Source organism: Strix aluco, chromosome 2 (assembly GCF_031877795.1).
Source record: "Strix aluco isolate bStrAlu1 chromosome 2, bStrAlu1.hap1, whole genome shotgun sequence".
NCBI lineage: Eukaryota > Metazoa > Chordata > Aves > Strigiformes > Strigidae > Strix > Strix aluco.
Genome location: NC_133932.1, coordinates 114,943,101 through 114,964,473, shown reverse-complemented (window position 1 = coordinate 114,964,473; position 21,373 = coordinate 114,943,101). Strand labels below are relative to the sequence as shown.

The 21,373-nt window shown below is 48.1% G+C and overlaps 1 protein-coding gene across 3 annotated transcripts in view; it reads right to left on the bottom strand.

The window, feature by feature from the left end:
• FLT1 (fms related receptor tyrosine kinase 1) overlaps positions 1-6,860 on the bottom strand; it is a 115,352-nt gene extending 108,492 nt beyond the window's left edge. For all 3 annotated transcript variants that reach the window (XM_074815916.1, XM_074815917.1, XM_074815918.1), the window contains exon 1: positions 6,622-6,860. In XM_074815916.1, the coding sequence (XP_074672017.1) occupies positions 6,622-6,679 (58 nt within the window). In that variant the 5' untranslated portion in view covers positions 6,680-6,860. The remainder of the gene's footprint in view (positions 1-6,621) is intronic.
• Positions 6,861-21,373: the final 14,513 nt, after the last annotated feature.

Here is a 21,373-nt window from a genome sequence, read left to right as displayed (position 1 = left end):
ATAAATTAGGAACTATATAAAAAAAAAATGTAAAGCAAAGTTGCAGGATTTCCAGTTTGCTGAAGGCTGCTGGTTATTATTTCTGATGCTCCATCATTACAGCTGAACTGTCCTGTAAGGCTCCAAGACAAAAAAAAAAAAAAAAAAAAGTCAAGAACTGACTTTCCATCCACCCTACTAAACAGAGCTATAAGCAAGGGTCCCGGGTTCAAAACAAGAGAAAATAACTAATGCAACAAAACAATTTAAACTAGAGAGGTAAGAAGAACCAGAACAGTCTGCACAGAGTACTCCCTTGCAATGGCTCAAGAGGCTAAACCCATTCCGCAGTTAAATGACATCTAAACCACAAAGTCTACGGTAGGTGCACATGCAGAAAGCTTCTGGCAAGCTTGCCTGTGGCTCAATTTAAATTAGGAAATTATAATCAATAATACTTACAAAATAGGTTAGGATGAATGTTAAGTACAGCACAGCATGAAACAAAGAACAATGGGTTTTTCACCCCAAACGCTACCAGCACAACAGAAGAAGAAAATTTTCTGCGTTATACAAAATAATGCAATTTAATCCCACTATGTCATATCCATTTGCCAAAAACATAGACAACTTCTAAATTTTGGCAGACACTAATTTTAGTTTCCTTGATCCTCAGTCCCACAGTTTCTTAGTAAGTAATAGTGGATTTTAAATCATAGTGCAAAAAAATTTCCTCTCTGGAGAATTTTATCAGATAACTGCTTCCTGCAAGGTTCCTTGAACCTCCCCTGAAGATCAGATGTTGGACATTGTTGGAGACAAGACACGGAGCTAAATAGAGCCCTTGTCTGATCCAGGATGGCAACTTTCACGCTTCTGTTAACATTAGTCCACGGTGATCCTGATGAGAGGTTTTTCCACAGAGGAACGACAATGGGAACAAAAGGGGCAAATTCCTTCGCTCCGTGGCAGGGAAGAATCCCACAGGAAGGACGCTTACGCGAACTATGTGAAATTGTGAAATTCCTCTCATGAAACGCCCTCACACTCATCCCTCGCCGCTCCCCACGCGCTAAGCAGGGGGTCCTGTTCCCAGAGCATTGGCTTCCCAAGGGAACTTCTGAGGAATGGAGACATCTGCTCACGGGTCCCTGGCTCTGTGAGGGCCACCATGCCCTGCCCGTTCCACCCCCGCTTCCAGGCACGGCACGGAAATAATGTCACCGCATTGACACAGCATCTTCAACCCACTGAAGTCCTAGAAACAGCTTCCTTCTAACCACTTCCCCATCCTTGAGCTGCTTCAACAGCAAAGAGCACCTTGTTTCAAGGCCATAGCTTCCAAAGAGGGAATACGACTTAAAAGGGATTGCATTTAGGAGTGATTAGTGCCATGTATCACTGAATGTTGGAAGAGCAGCCCTACAGTCTAGAAAAGTCACGCAAACAGAAGTCAGTGTCAGCCACATCATGCTGGATTGTGCTCTGTCTAAATATGTTATAGGGGTGACTTAACATTGTGAATATGGACAAACTGATTTTGGTATTAAAATCAACTGGGATTTCATGGAAAACCAACAGATAGTAAAAGCAGATCATCGTGAACATGAACCTTTTGCTTCTCCATTAACACAAGCCAAACAAAAGTCTGGGAAAGATGATGAATAAATCAGTTAACTGTTTCACAAGCATCTATAATGGTCTTGAATAATACAGATGTGTCACAAGCCAAATCATCTTCCTCTTCATCTTTAGGCCAGCAAATTACCATTCATGGTGCCACAAAAAACCCCACCAAATACTTAATACAGTTAGTACAGAAGAAACAGTCACCCACATTCCCAGTCCAAGTTTCTCCATATATCTCAATGGCTCAAGACTTAAGTTTCAGACAAAAGTACCTCTGAAGTGCATAGTTTCAAATCTCTTCCCCCACACCCTTGTGTTTCTCAATCTGTTATCGCTTTGCTTAGTTCCAGCATGAGTTCATTCTGCCAGTCACAAAAGGCATGATACTGTGCCATGCTTGGCTTTGGAGAGAGTACTAATGACTGTATTTTCACTTTTCAAACTGCCGCTTGCAGCATATCTTTCTTTTCCTTTTAACCACCAGGATTTATGCAGTGCTGACCTCTAACCACGGGGGAATGAAACTGAACTTTTGCATCTTGATGGGAGAAAACTGTGCGTGCACCTTCCTGCCAATCACTGGACCAATTTTAGGATGAGCGGTTCCCACGTGGTAGATTAAGAAGTTGGGTCATTCCCATCTGGGAAAGCTTGGGAAAGGTTGTTTCTAAGCTGCAGGAATATGTGTAGTAAAGATGCATCACAAGGGCAAAGAGAGAAGAAGAGCCTGGTGCTGTCCATGGGTGGAATTCATGCTCAAATACACAAGGAAACATTTCCCCACATTCTTACAAATACTGATAGAGGGGAAAAAAAAGAGACTGCTGAGGAGGAAGTGAGATCTAAAGATAAAGCATGTCTGTGGAGGGAGCAGTTTGCTTCTTGAAGGTCTCACACCAATAGGAGAGACTGGCCTCCAAGAGCAGAGGTGCTTGTGGTTGGGCATCCTACGCTTCATGGCAAAGCTGCTCTTGCAGCAGTCTCACTTTCCATTCCCTCTGGGGCTGCAGCAGGAAGTCCCCACCCCTAACTCTGGGGGAGGCAAAGGAACAATTTTGCTGATAAAGCCCCACCACAGCCCCACTGGACACAGACTTCTGAAACGTCGAACCTTAACCCTCATCAGCTGAGCGTCTTCCTTTCCCAATCTCAGTTGGACATGAAAACTAGCAAGTTGATAAACATTGTGCTTGAAGTTTCCAAACCACATTAAAGTGTAAGGGCTCAGCAACTGTCCTGAAAATCTGGACAATTTCCTTTTGTCCTATACACCCACACAGTGTGAAGGGCTACTGGTTTCAGTCTTTGAAGCATCTGTCAAAAAATAGGCTCAGCTTGTCTGTTAGTGTTCACATGTTAAAAAAAACCCACCACCAACAAAAAATCCTCAAATCTCCCTAGTGGCAAATTTTTAGGGGTTTAAATGTTGGGTACTTCTGGATATAAAGATCTTTACTAGGGCACAGGCCAAGTCCCAATTTCCTCCAGCATGAACTGTAAATCTAGAATATGCTAGCCTAGCCCAAAGGAATTACTCCAGATTTACACCAGCTATAAGAGAATGAAATCTAGCTTTGTGTAGAGCACATGAGCAAAACACCTGTTTGGTAAAACATCAGTAAGTGACATAAGTGATTTTCTTCAGCAATGCCAGAAAATTTGATACTTAAATCTTACGTATACATTTTTTTAAAACCTGCATTATACAGCAGTGTCTAACTCTTCTGCCTTATGTGAATGTAGTCTGGAACTTTTAAGGGAGCCCAGTTTCCATGAAGATCCAGAAGAAGTGGGAAACCCAGTGTTTCTGAATTCCATTAAGATCTCCAGCCCTAATCCCAAATTAGAGCACTATAGCTGCGTGTCTGCACAGCTGTTTCAGATGAGTACTCAAATCAAATTGAAACCTCAACGCGTGAACTTCCTTCTGAATAGCACTTTTGAAGAAGTCAGGTTAGTTATTGCAAGAAATTAACCTCAGCGCTCATTATATTTGACCTGGAATTTCTTCCTTCATTTTTTCCAGCTGACCATGAAGTTGAAAAGTCCATCATTCGCTGGGGATTTTGATGATCTAGTTCCAACTGGAATAACAGATTCGTATAGCACTGTTCACAGATATGATTGTAATTGAGTCTGTTTACCTTCTAGCTACTAATTGTGAGGTATTGCTTCTGGGTGGAAAGCTGGAAATAGAGCCAAATTATCAGATTATGTCTCTGGAAATGTGGCCACATAATCCTCAATCCAGGCTGCAGAATCTGATCTTTTCAGGGTTTAAACCCAGTCCTTCACATGCCCAAGTGCTATTGATTAAAATTGTTGTCATACAAAGTCTAGGACTGAGAGATTGAACTTCATTCAGCAACAACAGTTTTGTGTTGACAATTATGTGTATAGTCTTTAGCATAAATGTATGCAATACAATTTGTGAAATAAATATATACAAACTATGAAGGAAAAATATGCAAGTACTATGCAAAACACAGACAAAAGTATTGTTCTTTCCTATGATAGCCAAAATATGCATGTGCATAGAAATACAAGAGAGCTGAAGTGCCCGACAGTCACATGTCAAAGAAACATAATTTCCTTAATCTCATTTTTCAAATGGGGACTCTCACAGCTTGTAACTTAAATGCTGCTTTGGGGACATTTAAATTATTAGACATATAAACTAAAAGAATGCCTTCTGTTGCTTCCTTATGAAGCTCTCTCTAGCAGCTCCTGATCCACTGACTATTTCTGTGAATTCCCTCTAGTACCTGTCAGTAAATGGAAGCTCAGCAGACACCCGCAGAGACTGAATTACAAGAGTGAACCATAAGGCAGGATGAACCAAGTTTCACAAAGAACACTTGAAATGGGAAGTGCTGGACAGACTGAGTAAGAGTTTTAGGTAAACAGGCAGTGAAGGAGGGTGAAAAGGGAAGAAAAGCAGAGAGATGCATGGTAGAAAACATCCCACCACTTTGCCAGTAACTTTGAAACTCTCTGTGCAAATGCAAAAGTATGGAGAGTTTTACCACTGACCCAGATGAAACATGATCAACCTATCTGGGATGTCCAAACAACACTGTGCAAGGATGATTTTTCTTTCCAAAAAAAAAGAGAAAATGGAACAAAATCAAAGAGTTTGAAAAAGTCTAAATTCTGATTTGAAGCACAATCTCTGTACATTTAAGGGGGGGATACAAATTCCCAGCAAAATGGTTGTAAAAGCCTTCAACCAAACCACAGAGAAGCATCTTTCTGGTGCCTACTGCCAGGATGTATGTCCTCAGCACCCACAGCACCAGGTTTTCCCCTAAACAAGCCAAGTTCTTCCTACTGGAATTGGTCTAGGGTGTGCGTGTCCCTGACAGTCCCTGAACAGGAAGGTGAACCAGGGTCTCTTAGAGCCCCTGGCTCAGAGTCCACCTTCTCCCTGGGCGATGGGTTTGCCATGATATGCGCAATGGAAAACCTTTCCGACAGGAAAGAGGAAGCCAGTCCCCTAGCATAGCTGGTCACCGCAGGAGCCCGTGTGGGAGCGGGACGACGAAGTTCAAGCTCAAGCTGTGAAGGAAGCCTGGCAAGGATTGGAACCCACATTTCCTGTATCCAGGGTGGGTGTCCCATGCCTGTGCCTATTTCATCCTGGGCATAAGAACCTCCTTGGCAGAGACAAATAATGTGGGGAAATTAGCACTTTCCTGAAGGAAAAAAAAAAAAAAAAGAAAGAATACCTATATATCTATATCAAAGTTGATGAATCAGCACTTCCCGAGCAGGAAAACGTCTCGTCGGGGCGGCCCCGCCAGCTCTCCTCCCGGGCAGCCGCTGCCGCCGGCCGCAGGCACCGCGCCGCGCAGGGGCCGCTCCCGCGGAGCCGAGCGGAGCGAGCCGCGGGCCACTTGCGCGGGGGAGAAGGGCGGGTCTGGCGGCCGCACAGCTAACCGCAGAAACGCGGCTGCTCGGCCGCCGGCCTCGGCGCCTGTCCCGGGGCAAGCTCGGGGTTTTCCTTCCCCACCCGGCGTTTGCTCTCGCTGCCAGCGGCGGTGCTGCGCACCGGCTCCGCGGAAGCTGCCCGCGGCCGCGCCCCGGGGCGCACCTGGGGACCCTGTGCGGGACACGGGGCCCCCGTGCGCGGAAGGGCTGCGGGACCGCCGATCCGCTCTGCGCCGTGGGGCGGCCCCACAGGTCGGCGGCCCTGCGGTGCGATGAGCACACGCGGGAGCGGCCCTTGCCCGGCCCCCACGCACCCCTGCTCCCGGGTGACCGGCAACGCAACACTGGGACGCACTCCCCACCACGGCCGGCTCCTCTCAAAGTGAAATAAAACTCGATTCAGGAAAGCGAATCTGCACTGATCCATCCCGACACACACAGCGCTGCGGGATACAGGCGCCGGAGAGCGGCTCCATCCCACTCTCCAGAGAGACCCACGCCGGGTTCCCGCTCGGCCACCCCCCGCAGGCAGCCCCGACCGATGCTCCGCCGTCCTGCCCGGGCGAGGGGCAGCAGGACCTGGATTTTTGCGAAGGAAACGGGCACCTTTTCCGCTTCAGGGACAGAACTGGGAGAGGCTGACACTTGGAAACAAAGCGGGGAGGAAAGAAGCCTGCCCGGCAGCCAAGACATGCTTTCTTTCCGCGAGGACCGGTTTGGACACCTCCCGGAGCGGCTGTCTCCCGGGCCCGGGAGAGGCTCGCCTCCCCGCGCCGGCACCGCCGCCTGGCCCGGAGGAGGGGAGGCACCGCGGCTCCGGCACCCCGGCACCCCCAGGCCGCTGCTCCCGGGGCACACCGCCGGGGATCCGGGGGCTAACGATCGCTCGGGATGCGGCGCTTCGCCGCTCTCTGAAAAGCAGGATCGCCCTGCCCAGGGGAGGGGGCGAAGGGGAGGCAGGTGCCCGCTGGCTCCAGCCGACGAGCGGGGTGCGGCGGGAGGCGCCGCCGAGGAGGCACATCGCTGGGGGCACGTCGCAAGAGCGGGGGCTGGATGGGGCAGCGGGCCCCGGAGGACCTTTACCTGCGAGCAGGAGGGCGGCTCCCAGCAGCACGGTCCCTGAGAGCAGCTGGCGGGGCATGGTCCTGCCCGCCGGAGCGCAGGGCTCTTCCCCTGCCGACGGCGGCGAGGCAGAGGCAGAGGCAGGGGCAGAAGCGCCGGCTGGGCTCCGACGGGCTCTCCTCGGTCCCGGGCTCCTCCCGCGGCGGCGGAGATAACGGCGCAGCGCGGCGCGGGATCCGCATCCAGCAGCCCCCGAGCCCTCCCCGCCCGCCCCGGCCCACGGAAAGGGAGTGTCCGCTGCGAGCCGCCCTGCCAGCTTCACCTCCCGCGGACATCAATTACCCGCCAGCCCCAGCCCCGCTGATTTATAACTTCTCCACCCCTCACCGCGCACCCCTCCGCCCCCCCCCGGCCCACATCCTCCGCCGGGAGCACGCCCTCCCCGGGACGCGTCCCCCGCCCGCCCGCCGGCGGGCACGGGGCTGCTCCCCCGCCGGTCTCCCGGCCCCCGCGGAGCCCGGCCGTGCCCTCCCGCCGGAGCCCGGCGCTGGGGAGTTTCCAGCCTCCGGGGCCGCCGCGCTGCCGGGGCGGGGAGCGGGACTCGCCGCCCGCCCGCCGCCACGCTCCTCCGGGGAAGGTGCGCACCGGACCTGCGGTTCCCGGAGCAAGCGCTGAGCGCTGGAGATCCCCGTCCCGCAGAGTCCCTCTCCTGCTCCGCAAGAACACCCCGGTAGCGCAGCGTCCCCTCGCCGGCTCCTGGGCCGGGAGCCAGGCCGGTGCCGCCCAGCCTTTCCCCGGCTGCCAGGCGCGATGCTTGGGGCGCCCCGAAACGCTGTCGGGGGCCCGGGGCTCCTCTCCCCGCCTTCCCTGGGGAGGTGGAGCGGCGGGGCAGCCTGTCCTGTGCGGGGCCTGACCCGGACCAGCACGGGTCCCCTGCCAGCAGCGCCGAGCGCCCAGAGCAGGGAAGCCAGGAAGGGGCAGCACTGGCTCGGGATGCTCCAGAAGTCTGTCCTGCCAGCGCTGCTGCCGGCCTCCACTGACCCTGTGACATCCAGGACTACCCTAGAAATGTAATTCTCCTCCCTATGCACTTACCTCATGCTTTCCATACGTGTTTTATTTTTTGAAAGACCAGAAGAGAGCCCGTGACAGCAAAACTCAAGCCCTGTGTTTCCACTTTTCCTCTGTGTAGCCAGAGAAAGGCTGTTGGGTGAGTCAGATCTTTGGTTTGACTCAGTATGGCCCTTCCTATATCTTTACGCCATGAAATAAGTCGCAAGAGTGTCTGCATCAGGCAGGTAAATGTGATCACCCCCATTTTCCAGAAAAGGAAATGGAGGCACATAGAGAGGTTAGGCGGCTAGTTCGAGGTCATAGGAAGCTGGTGACAAGAGCCAGAAATAGAACTCAGATCTCCTGTGTCCACCAGACCATCCTGTGCAAGAAAAAAGATGAGAAGTTGGTGTTGTTTTTAACTTGAGAACTGTTTAACTTTCAAGTTTAAAGTCTGTGAGAATATTTCCTGCATGTTTCTGTCCGACTCCTATTCATAAGTGACACCCTAAGCTAAGAATTTAAGCCTGCGTATTCCAATCTTCCTGCCACCAGCTGAGACCTTGAAAATAAAATAGTTATGGATACCTTCCCCCTCATCTGCTCACACCATAGGGGGAAGAACCCAGAGTTTTCTTTCTCGAAGAGGATGACTCATAAGAAATCACCTCCTCCAGTGGAGAGGACAGCAGCTGGGAAAACAGTCGGCCAGTGAGGACAGCCCAACCAGAACTAGGACACTGGGCATCCTGACAGCTCAGACCCCCTAGGAGCAAGGGCTCCCTGTGGAAGGAGCTAAGGGAACTGTATGTCCCTGCCTTTGACCTACCCAGTGCTGAGTACGTGCTGAGTCTGAGATGATGCAGGCCCCATCACAAGCTCAACAGCCATGCCACACCAGTTCCTCCCCACCCTCTTCACACCTCCTACATCACAGCTGCATTCAGTCATGGCCCTCCAAAGACCACAGCACTTTGGCAAGACATACCTCCTTCCTTCTTCAACAGATGTCATCAGCTCCTGATCCACCTAAGGAGCCGAGGACCAGGGAGGGCAAACCTGAAGATCTGCTCCTAACCCCACATCACTCTTCATCTGCTAAAGCCAGAGAGACAAGAGATGTGGAGCCTGCATGAAGTTTGAAAAGAGCCCAGTAGTGAGATATGGGGAAGAAAGAGGCAGCAGACATTCCCATAAAGCAGAATGAAGGTGCAGTGGGTAGCCTCTGCCTCAACTGGATGAAAGGCATCTCTAAACACACTGAAGCATCTGGACAGATGGACAGTGCACGTGTGAAGAGGAGGGCAGTGGGGAACCTATTTGATCTTATTTTTTGTGTACTACCATGTAACTGGCAACACCTAGTAGGGTGAGAACTTATTTTGAAGAGAGGTTTATATGCTATGGCCAAACACTAAGGAGCTAGTCATAGACCTGTCCGAGGAAAACGTCCATCCTGCAGGCATGAAGGTATGAAGATCTCTTCATACCAGAATCTTAGGCCTTGGTCTGATGCTAAATAGCGGGTGGCATATGTGAGGACACATTTTATCCTTGGAATTAAGGATACATAACTGTTGTCATGTTCCCTTCAGCTCTGAAATGTGGGAAATTTCCTTTTTCTAGCATTTGTCAAAAAGACTATGACTAAATACTAGACAGGAAATCAGCCAAATTTAGCAGCTGAGAGTAAGCCCTCTTTGAAACCTATCAGGCAAACATCCTTGCTGCAAGGCTGATCATCTGCTCAATCTCCAGTACTACAGACACGGCAAAAGAGAGAGGAGAAACATCCTTCACAGTAGACAACATCTGGTTTTAGTGTTCATTTGTAGCCCAACAGTACCTTGTATTGTTGAATTTTACCCTGCTCTGGAGGAAGATGGCTTCTACCAAGCCTTTTGCTTGAACAACCCATGTAATCTGACAGTAAGACCATCAAGTTGTCAGGCAGCAAAAGCACCAACTCTCCAATATGCATCCCTTACCCCTCCCTGGCCAACAAGATTCATTAGAACAACATTGAAAATGAGCAATAGGAAATTTGATTGAAGAGTAATCAGGGCATTCAGCTTCTGGGTCCGCCTTGAGCAGCAGACTACCATGCTCCAAAGAAACAGACACCACCCTGAGCACATAGGTCCTCTCATAGCTGAATACTTAACTAGGGCATTGCCTCTTGTCTGCTCTCTGCCAGTCTTTATGACTCTTGCATGTCTGGCTTCAAGAGTTAGGTGGGGTGGAGACTCCTCTCAACCAGGATATGACTTAGTCAAGTCGCTGGGATACATCCTGAGGCTGTGGATTCTACTCCCCGTTGGAATTAGGACACTTGGAACATCCTGAGTTAAGGCTTTAGCCAAGTCTCCTGGGAGGAATTGCTTGGACAGTTCCCGTGGACCTGGCAAAAATAAAGAGCCTGGAAAATCCCACTCACACCAGCAGCTGATACCCTCCCAACCTGACCTGACTCCTTCCAGTCACGGAAGCAATCTTTTATTTGCACCAGTGCTCAGAATAACTCCCTGTGGCACTGGTTTCAATGTTCAGAGCATTACACAAAAGGCTACCACCAGCACCTGCACAGCAGATGCCTGCCCGTAGAAGATGACTGCATGGGTCAGAGTTACAGCTGAGGGACCTCATGATATCTGTTGATCCCTGTACTCACAGCAGAGAGGTAGACATCTCACAGCAAAAGACTAGACTGGTTTTGAGGTGGTCCCAAGCTCCCGCTCTTGGGAGAGAAGGAAAGATATCAAAGCAGAGCAGATTGGATCTCCCTCTGCAGGTCTTCTGCGGAATCTGCATCTGCCAACTGACTTCTTTTAAGAGGACTGTGTGCTCCCAGGACCGAAAATTTAAGCAAAGCAATATTTCAGTTGATCATTCCAAAATATTGCAATTTTTTCAGAACCATTGGGAAAGGGTCCGGTGCTCCCTGTCCACCAGTGGGAGCCTCCTCCATTCCCATGTCCCTTGTCAGTTGCTCTGGCACAACAATTTCTGGGACTCAAAACTGTTTCTGGGGCTCAGTATAAAACAGTTTGGTGAAATAATCCAGGATGTAACTTGCCTGCTTTCTATGGAGGGTCACTTATAACTTGGGTTGTTTCACTGGTACAGCTTACAGCACGCCCGTACAACGGGAGACCCAGTGATCTGTGACAATTGAAAGAATATTTGAGCTTTTTATACTCATCTAGCTACTGGGGAGACTCTAACAGGGAGCAAGATCCTAGGTGAGATGCACCGGGTCTACCTGACTCAAGGCCTTGAGGTGTTTTCAATCACCGTTATTTTGACGTCCTCTGGTCCCATCTCCCTATGGCAGGAACAGAGTTTAAGAGCGCATTATCAAGTAAATCCCATTTACCATCATCACTATAACTTTAGCTGCTGCTGTTATTTGGATTTGCCCACTACATTGAAAGTTGCATGTAAACCAAAGAAAGTTCCTTAGTTTTCTCCAGGACTGTGAGAAAAAAAACTGAGCTCTCTTCTCTGTACTACGGTGTTTACTTATACCTGCCCACCAGGCACATGCATAGGTAAGTGTATACAGAGACATAAACCAGCTGTGGTTGTGCTTTCCCTCAGCAAGGCTGACCTTTACCTTACCTTATATAGACTCTTGACTCTGTACCTGGTCACCATGTGTGGCAATGACAGACAAAAACTGCAACAAAGAATTAGTCCTTGCAGAACAATCTCATAGCACTGCTGCCCATCCTTCACTGAAGGATAGGACAACTCAGAGCAGCGATTGTGTCACCTCTTCATCCAAATTTCCTACCTGCATCAAAGCTAGGTCCACTTTTGAGGGCAAGCAAAGCAGACAGCTGTCTAACCATAGCAAGAAAGTAGAGGCAACGGGAGCAGGTAATATGCCGCTGCTCATTTTTTATTATAATTAGTCAACTGGCATGAGCAATTAATCAGATTACCTGGTATTTTATTGGGAGACTAGGAAGCTAATGAGTAAGAGCTTCTGCAATACTCAGGCTCGTGGAGCACCGCCCTTCCAGGAGCTGACGAGCTTAGCTGGCAGAGTACAAGGTCAGCACCTTCACTGGCAGTAACTGTTGTGGAGAAAGATAGAGGCAAGGGTCTGCCCCTCCTGTCCCTCGGGAGCTGCTTTTAAACCGAGGCTGTACCACTGGTCCCTGCTTATGCTGCACCACGGTTCACAGCAGCTATATCCATGCCCGGTCTTGTACCACCACTGTGGCCATGCTGGGGGATCACCAGGCAGTGTCTGACCCTGACCACTGTCTCTGGACCTGATCCTGATCCGGACTTGCTCTTCCACATTCTGGTTCCTTGCTGGTGTGGCAGCTGCTTCCACCTGCCTTCTTACTGTGCTTGGCTCACTCGGGAATCAGCCTGTCCTCACTGGTCCCTGGCACATCCAACACGATTTTGGCTCTGCCCACATGTCCTCTTCCTGTCTGGACCATACAGCAGAACACCAGTGATTTCATCTCCCTTACTAAAAGCAAACTCTTACAATACACATTTTCTTTCAAAATACTACACAATTGATTTTATATGTGCATTCAGCAATATTTCGCTGAACAGGAAAAAAAAGAGTGGAGAGAGAATTTTTTGTCCCTGAAAAACACAAGTACAATAGAAGAATGCTAGTAAGCATTTCCACTATACGCTGGACCCCGCTCGCACGCATGCACACCTGCATCAATATGGAAATGACCTACTTTTGTCATAGCTGGGTTAGTGTGGTGGTGACGTAGTGCTCTCAGCTTCATCTCCCAGGGCATCTGAAATCCAGTCCTCAGCCATCACTTCTTCCCTTTATCCGGGAGGATATATCTATCTATATATATATATGCCTTTCCTGGAGCCATCAGTACATGAATGTACCAGGATAAGCGTTTAGAAAGAGGCAAGACCACATGAAAGGATCAATTGCATCTCCTCCCTGTGGAATTGGGCCAAGGTCACTGCATTTCAGTGGGAAAGACAACCAGAAGGTCAGCAAAAGAACCACAAAACCAAACCAAAATATGTCAAAAAGGGAAAACTACCCAAGAAAATATTGAGCCATGAAAAGAAAACCAGTCTTACAATGAAGAGCTCTTTTCCTCCTACCACCCTAAACATGAGCCCCTAGAGGGTTAGTGTTTCCCTCACCATAATCCAAACCAGGCCTCCACGCCGGGAGCCCGCGCAGCTGCTGCTCACAGAGAAGCTGGTGACTCAGTGATGTGCACGAATGCCTATGTCCTGATTATTTTGGAACAAATCAGATACAAAATCTGAACAAAAGCAAACAGTTATCTGACCACAGAAATGATGTTCACAGGAGTATCTTGGGAGCTGTACTGGGAAATGTGGTATACGTACAGCACTGTCAAGGCCTTGCAGCATCGGAGTAATGTGTATGGTTACACCACATGTGCCCCAAATAGTAGGGTTGGTGTACTCCCTGACCCATGTGCTGGTTCACTTTTACATGACTGCAAGCAGAGTAATTTCAGGAGAGAGGATTCAGGGTGCAAGTCTGGAGCTCTGGGCCCAGGGAGGTCTAAATCTGTAGCAGTGCAAGTCTACCAGACAGGTGGAAACAAAGAGGGCCCACTGCAGTGTTTGTCCAGAACCTCATCAGAGCTATCTCCAGATGCAGTGTTTGCCCAGAACCGTGTCAGAGCTATCTCCAGCTCCATCTGCAAGTAGCAAGGATGATGTTTTACAGAGGAAGGCCAAGGAGAGCTGCACCAGTCCAGGGGGAGTAAAAGAGCTTCCTCTGAAATGCACTAGAATTGTCTTGTCTTTCTTTCTCCAGCCATGATTGAGATTTTCAAGACAACAGTTTTAAGACAGCTCTTTTCCAGAACACGTTTCCTTGAAAATAAGTAAAAAAGTTAAGCATAAAAGAGTATTAAAACAAAACAAAACAAAACAAAACAAAACAAAACCAACCAGTAAAAAAATGAAACTGGCTGACAGGAATAGTTAAGAGATTGTTTCACTTCCAGTTCCACAAGATACCCGTAGTGATGTGGGCAGTTATTACCTTAGTGATGCAACAGTGTCATTTCCATGCTATGAAATGAGTATCTTTGCCTCCTTCAGTGGAGGAAAACCATAACTGGCAGATCAGCACAATGTGGAGGCGGAAAAGGGTTGCCTGCTGACTCAGAAGCCTCAGAGCTGCCCATCTGGTGCTCTGAAACCCCCATCTGGGAATGGTCTCTTGTCACCAGGTCCATCAGACAGGATCCAGCACAGGTCTAGGAGGGAGAATGATCTGTGCATAAACTAATCTCACAAGTTCCAGGAGCTGCTGATACAGTTTATGTGTGTCCTTACCTCACAAAGCTACCAACTCTTCTCCTGAAGCTGAGGTTTAGGGTGTTATTGGCAAAAGAGGAAAGACAAGAAGAGCAGACCAGAGGATTTTGGTGGCAGGACTTCTCTTGACATCCTCAGAGTTTGCACTGACTTCTCCTCAGTCCCAGTAATGGACAGACAGAGGGAAGATGGAGAAGCCAGGATTGGGCTGCAGTCACTGAATCCAAATCCACATTTGCCTGAACACTACAAGGCAATGAAGAACATAACATAATTTGAAGAACAATTGTGGAATGTGTATTACACTTTATACACACACAGCCTTTTGTTGAAGTAAAACTTGCCCCAAAGGTCTATGTTTATACAGAACTATGTGTTTTTTAACCCTGTAATACAAGAGGTTGAGCATCTCCTGGGGAGGGCTGGGTTAGAAAGACATTGTAATATTTTATTAACACGAGTGTGGCCTTTCTGGGACGAGCATTGTGCAAGAGCTAATATCGTTATAAGGAACTGGTTAAAAGTGATTTCAAGGAGTCGGACTTTACAGGTAGCATGAGCTGTTAAAGGGCAGAACTCTCAGTTTGCTTTTTTTTTTAACTCTCCCAACGAGAAACGGACTTTCCCTCCCATCCCCTCACAGGAGTTGATAAGCGGGCTGCATTCCCATTCAAAGAACCGGGAGACTGTGGCTCGCCGTGCCACCTTCAGCCCAAGGCAGACGGACGGAGAGCGGGACAAACCCACGGCCGGGACCGGGGCGGGGGGGGGGGCAGCTCGCCCCGCTGCCCCCCTGGCACTGAGGGAGCCCCTGCGGTTCCCCGGAGCCCCCCGCTGAGCCCGGGGGCTGCGCCGGGGTGGGGGCAGGCGGGACGGCGCGGGGAGCCCCCGGCCGCCTCCCCCCGAGGCGGGCGGAGCGGGGCGGAGCGGGGCGAGCTCCTTCCGCGGCGGCGGCCCTGCCCGCGGGCAGCGGAGCCGCGCTCGGGTCTTCCCCTGCGCCGGGGAGGATGCGAAGAGGAGGCTGCTGCCGCTTCCCTTCCCGAGAGCCAGCGAGCCGAATTTCCCGGGGTGTGTACGGTCAGCAATAAAAAGAGAAACGCACGATCCAAGTTAATTTTCCACCCCCGAAAGGAAATGCTGCTTCCTGTATTATGCAAGGCTGGTGCCAACAACACTGAGACAGGAGTCTATTGTCCTTTTCACAAAGCCGTGGTGGGGAAGGACGCCTGAGAAAATAGTCCTTTTGCAACTGCAAGGAGCTTTTGATCTTAGGGGGGTGGGGGGGGTGGCGGGATTTAAAAAAAAGGAGAGAAAAGCGGGTGTGCGCTGGGGGCTGGGAGGGATGCGCCGGGCGGAGCGGGGAGCGCGGCGCGGCCGGCCCAAGCCGGTACCGGGGTGCCTCTCGCCGTGCCTCCAGCCACGCTTAAGAGGCCGGGATGCGCCAAAGTGCCTGCAAATGTCTTGTCTTTTCCATAAAAAGCGATCACACAGCTTCAGCCCTGCTTCCGATGTGTGCAAGCCGGAACACAGACACCAGGGATTAAGAGCCTCTTCCTGCCTGCCCCCCATCCCTCACCCCCCAGTTTAATGCAGATGACTTACAAAGCCTCGGTCACCGGGAAGGAGCTAATGTCTCCCCCGTCGGTGCTGGGGCTGCCCCGGCTCCCCCGCCGCCGGCCCGGGCCTTGGGGACACGGCTGCACAGCGGGCCCGGTCCTCCCCGGGGGGAGCCGGGCGGTGCCGGCGCCTCCCGTTACCGCCCGACCGGGGGCTCGGCACAAGCCGGGGGCTGCCAGCGCGCCCGGCTCCGGCAGCCCCTCCGCCGGGCCGGTGCTGGGGCCCGCCGCACGCCCCAGCAGTTTCTTAGCAAGAAAAGAGAAGTAACATCTGAAGAATAGCAGCGGTGTTTCCAAAAGCTATTTGGGAGACATGCTTTCCCGTCAGAGGCTTTAAAAATATCATGGCTTTCTTTCCCTTAAATAGAGGCTGAAAACACTTTATTCCTACTCTAGAAGGATCATGTCAGTCCAAAAGAGTGTGTTTGGACCCTTGGATATATAGGTCATTCAATGTTGCTGATGCTATCCCTTGTTAATAATTCTTAAAGAATTAATCTTTCCTTAAAAGAGGTTTTAAAAGAACAATTCTTATTCTTACAATAGTTTTTAATGAACTTTCTTATTAGTTCTTATTAAAGGCGAGTTCCAGCCTTTCTTAATGGGATACAAAACCCATTTCCAAGGGAAGTCTATGTCTAGCAAGAGCAGCAGGGTTTTCTGGCAGCTGTCTGTCTGCAGGATGGAATCACTTTGGCCGACTAATGACTGATAGTGGCTCATTATGAGAAAATGCAAAACATTTTCTTTAAATGTGCCTGCTTGCCATCAAAAAGAAAACCTGATGTTCCTCTTCACACATGTAGATAGGCTGATTTAAAGGCATTTTAGGGAAAGAGGATATGGGGAACCCTCAAGAATGATTATGAATCTTCTCTATATCAAAATAGAACGGGATTTCCCATGCCCAAGAGCAGGGTTCTTTTTAAAAATCCTAAATCTTGCCCAATTTTTGTGCTCCTTTGCTGTGAAAACAAAACAGAACAACAATCCCAAAGTAACACAGATCACCCGGGTTTCCAGTAACTTGCAAGGTGCTCACTGCTGAATACAGCTGCTTGTGAATGACGGTGAATACCACCGGTGGCCTTCCAACCCTACAGCTCCATCCTCACAGCCTTGCCTCCCTCCACAGAGACACAGGTTCTGCAGTTTCTGCAGATACTGCAGTTTCTAACACCGTGCCCAGCTCTGGTTGATGGTCCTTAGCTCCCATCTAACCTCAGATACAGTCGTTTTTAAGGCTGTCGGCATGGCAGCTCTTCAGGCTCTTTCCAGGCTTTCTATGGAGGCCAAGGCATACTGCAGGCAGGAAAAGCTGCGCCCTTTATGCCTGTGGTACTGCCTGCCCTTCCCCCAGCCCTTAGATGTGGGCAATTCAAGTTTATCTCCCACAGACTCTGCCATAGACTTCTGTTATCTGGAATAAGCCCCAGAGGCACAAATCCTTAAAGGCATTGAAGTGCCTAACTCCCATCAGAATGAGGGATGTAGTTGTCTAAATACTGCTGATAATCTACAAAGTTGCTCACGATTTGTATAACGGAGATCACGTAAGTACCTACAGCCTGACACAGGCGAAGCGCTAAGTAAAGTTTCCTTTATTATTACTGCTGCTGTTGCTACTGCTATTATTCAACATCCGTGCCAGGGTGTACTCACAAGTCCAAGTCGGGAGTTAGGAGTCCACTGGGAAAAGGAGCACAAGGAGAAAAGTTTCTGCTTATGAGATTTCACTGCCGAGGACTACGCTGAGAAACAGCAAGTACGTCTGACACAGAAGTGGTAACAACGCGAAGATTGTCATGAGCTGTCCGAGCACAAGAGTGCATTCAGCACACCAGCTGCCTTCAGCTTTCAAGGGTTTTTCAGGGTTGACACAGAAGTACATTTGTAATGTTCCAAGTATGTTTCTCCTGCCCCTCTGATGACGGCTGGTCACTGGGTATCAGACGATGCCATCTGTCACCAAGCCATGGAAAAAATGAGTTAGCCCAGCTTCTTGGGGCTCTGTTGGAAATGGGCTGGAAATGGGAGGGATCCCTTCTGTGTACCCACCTATGTCTTTATGTGTCCAACCTCCTCATGGCAAAATACAAAGCACGCTTGTGAATTTAGAACCTTGGGCAACGGCTGGTCATCTACTTAACAAAGCATTCAGCCAGCAATGAAGTTCAGATGTCCATCATTTTGGTGAGATGGATGAGGCTTATTAAGAGAGGAAATAGGCACAGCCCTAAGGGATAGGATATACCAAATGAGCACCTAAAAATAAACTCTGTTTTTCCTGTTCCATGAAAGCTATTGTTGAAGTTGCCACAGATATATTTCATAACCATGAAACAAAAAAACACCCGAAAGGTAATCTCTCCTCTACCTGTAATTTCTCAGAACAGTACAAACTTTCGCAAAAATGTCAATGTGTTCTTGAAATAATCAATACATCCAGATGGGGGCAAATTTGTAACTGTTCATCATTAACATGACTCAAAAAAAAAAAAGCCACAGATCTAATTCAAACACTTCAAAATATGATCCAGCTGAAGGTGTCAGTTTGTCTGCTTTGTGAGGAGAAAATCTGCAGAAATGTTGTAATTCTAGTCACGTAAGGATGAAATGATGTGTCCAATTTCACACAGCAGAAGCAATGGGATCAGAAAATGAATTCTCTTGGTCAAGTCATCAGAACCAGTCCTCCTGCAGACAGACACATTGTTCAATCCCTTTCAGTGTGTATCAGGCTCCAGTGTCAGAAATATAGTGCTGTGACCACAGGAAACCCGTTTTCTTATGTAGCTTGAGGTTTCTGTGTTTGGGAAAGTGTGAGCTCTGCTCAATGCCTTTCCCATGGGTGAGCATTCATAAAGCATTTAAATGCCCTAGTGAGCCCAGAGACATGCTGGTGACTGATAAAGGTATGAGTTTGCACTAAAGTCTTACCCTCAGTTGGTTCTCATATGGGTTCTCTCTACTCTACCTAGCTCCTATTTTCATGAAAACTGTAGGAATATGATTACCTTTAAAACCCATTCCTTTATATCAGCTTTAATTAAAACTGGCCAACAGATTCTAAAGGGAGGAGGAACCTTTTTGGTGAGGTAGGAACCATGTAGGTACACACAGGTTGCTCTTATGACTCTGATTTCTTCAGAAAATGATGCTAATTGCTTAGATATTTTGCTGCCCCAGTTCTTTCTAAAGAAAAGCTGTAGCAGAACCTATTCCCTTACTTTAGAGAATTTCTTCCAACTTCCAGCCTAAGTGAACTCCTGCCAAGTTTTATGATGACTTTGTCTTTCTAGCTTAAATACCATCTATTTACCTTGATAAATGCTGATGTCAGACACAAAATCAACTTTATTTTTACTATAATTGACTCCTCTCACAGGACAGGAATGCCCTAGCAGGTTTTGGTAAGGTATTTTAAGCATTATGTTCAAAAAGATGCCATTTTGAAAGTTGTTTTTATTGGGGATTTTCTGCTCTCTCATACATATGTACACAGAAATTTGTAATGTGAGACTTGCAACTATAGGGAATGAAAACTAGTTCTGGTTCACCTTGCCAAGGAAAGAGATGAGTGCTGTCTGCAGTAAAGAAGAATGGAATAATGCAAGATAAAACAAAACAAAACACACTGTTATTTCAGGAGATAAACCTCTAAAAATGTAGCTGAAAGAGTTTTCAACCACCAAAATTGCACACTGTTTCAGAAGACAGCTGCACAAGCATAACAAAAAGCAAGGTGCTTGCAAAAATCCAGTCTATTCAAAAACAAATATGTGGATCTGGAAGTGAATGCTTAGTTTTGTGCTTCACAGGAAATGTACCTGTTTGCATTTCTGTCTCTCCTCCCAGGTAAGGATCCTGAAGCTCTTCCAAAAAATCAACAGATGAACATTTGCAATATTTTTGAAATAAAAAACATCCTTCTTTCTGAACAAGTCTATTTCTCAGTGACTGGATGCTACTGAGGGCATGAAAAGGCTTCACCAGCCCTGTCTGTCCAGAATGGAGTGCTCCTTGAAGACCTGTGATGTGAAATATTTCTCCCTTGAGCCCTGCTGAGGAGAGGAATCTTTTAGTCAGATACTTCTTCATGTTCCTTCAGCAACCTCCCCATTTTGGCCCACACACAGGGCTTAATTTGGTTGCCAAAGGTAGGTGTCTAATCCCACTTGTAATAACCTGGGGCATGCGAGCCATCCACCCAGGCATGGCATGGGTCCAGCACACCCAGGCCTCTCAGGAGCAATGGTCGGGGTCCAGGAGGGATTCCCTGAGGCCTGTATGATGACTGGATGCCAATGTCTGGACAACTGAATTGTCCCTCAGACTTCCTTCTTAACATGTCTCAGAAATTTCCATCTTCTCTTCTAGCTAAGATACAGCTGAATTCTTTTGAAATGTGTTGTAATTTAATACCACTTAATACCTGGCATTTTCTAAGGAATTTACTTCTAAGGCATTTAGACCTAGATTTAGACTAAGTCCTTGTAATTGATGTTTTCTACTGTCTGCACACCTTTGAAGGCCTAAAGTGAGCTAATAGGAAACACAAGCCACAGGGACCAAAGTGAGCATACAACCACAACCACACCAGTGGATGCAGACAGACCTCAACTCATACTGGTAGTATCGTTAACCTTTGGACTGGAAATATGGAGGAGTTGAATGAGTTGAGGTGACTGAATAGAGCCAGACTGGATCTGGAAACAGTACAGTCATGTTTGGTTGAAGCTATTTATGAGCTAAGACACCCTACCACAAACCGCTCCATGGACTTGGCCTGGTCTCCACAAGGAGGATCTGCCTTCTAGGCTCTTCTGTTTTGTGGAGACATAATTTTTGATATTTTTTTTTGCATTTTCTTCTAAGCAAAGGTGGAACAGCAGTTAAGTTGGAAGGCCTTTAGGCTGCCTATTTCAGCAACCAAGTCTTGTTGAAGGTGGTGAATGCAGTTGCTTGATTATCAACTAAAAACATACATCCTGGAAGGCATGAAAACTGAAACTCTTTCTGAACCTCTCTCCTTTCTGAGAGAATGAGTTTAAAAGCTCTGGTATTGGTTCTCCTACATTTTTTGTGGTCATGAAAGCCTTCTTGCGTCAGTTTATTATGGTGTGCTGTCAGCACAATCAAGATTTTCTAGCAACGCACATTCTCTACTCATCTATGCTTTTTCTCTCAGTGAAGTCAGCAACAATTCAAACCAGAATTGGTAAGTAACTGATATTGATTTCTACTCTTGCTGAAATCTAAATTGGTTGCAACTTCTACTTCCTTACATAAAACCTTACATAAACCCTTGATGAAATTCCTTGTTACAATGGCATACCATAACACCTAAAATATTCCCAAATATATTGGGATGGTGGTTGCCTAAATGCTGTCTTTACACCTATAAACTGAATGAGGAACATCCTCTTTTATTTTTTCCATTTAACACTCTGTTTTGGGGTTTGTCAATCTTTTGTTAATGCAGAGAATACCCAGCATTTTAGACAAAAATAAAAATCTAAAGACAGCCACTAGTAGGGTTGTTACAGAGCTTTTCACTTAATTCGGTGAAAAGTTGGCTAAACTGCTGTTATGTTTATTTTCCCCTGATTTATTTGGCTTGCCTGCTTGAGTGGAGAATGTGTGTGTCTTCTTCTGGCTGAGATATGGACATTAAAATTATTCTACAGTTTACTGTTTCCAGGATCAAAATTAACTCACAGGCAGTAGCTTGAGGAATTGTGGCTGAAGAACTGATCTTCCTTTTTGAAATTCAATCTGTGCTTCCC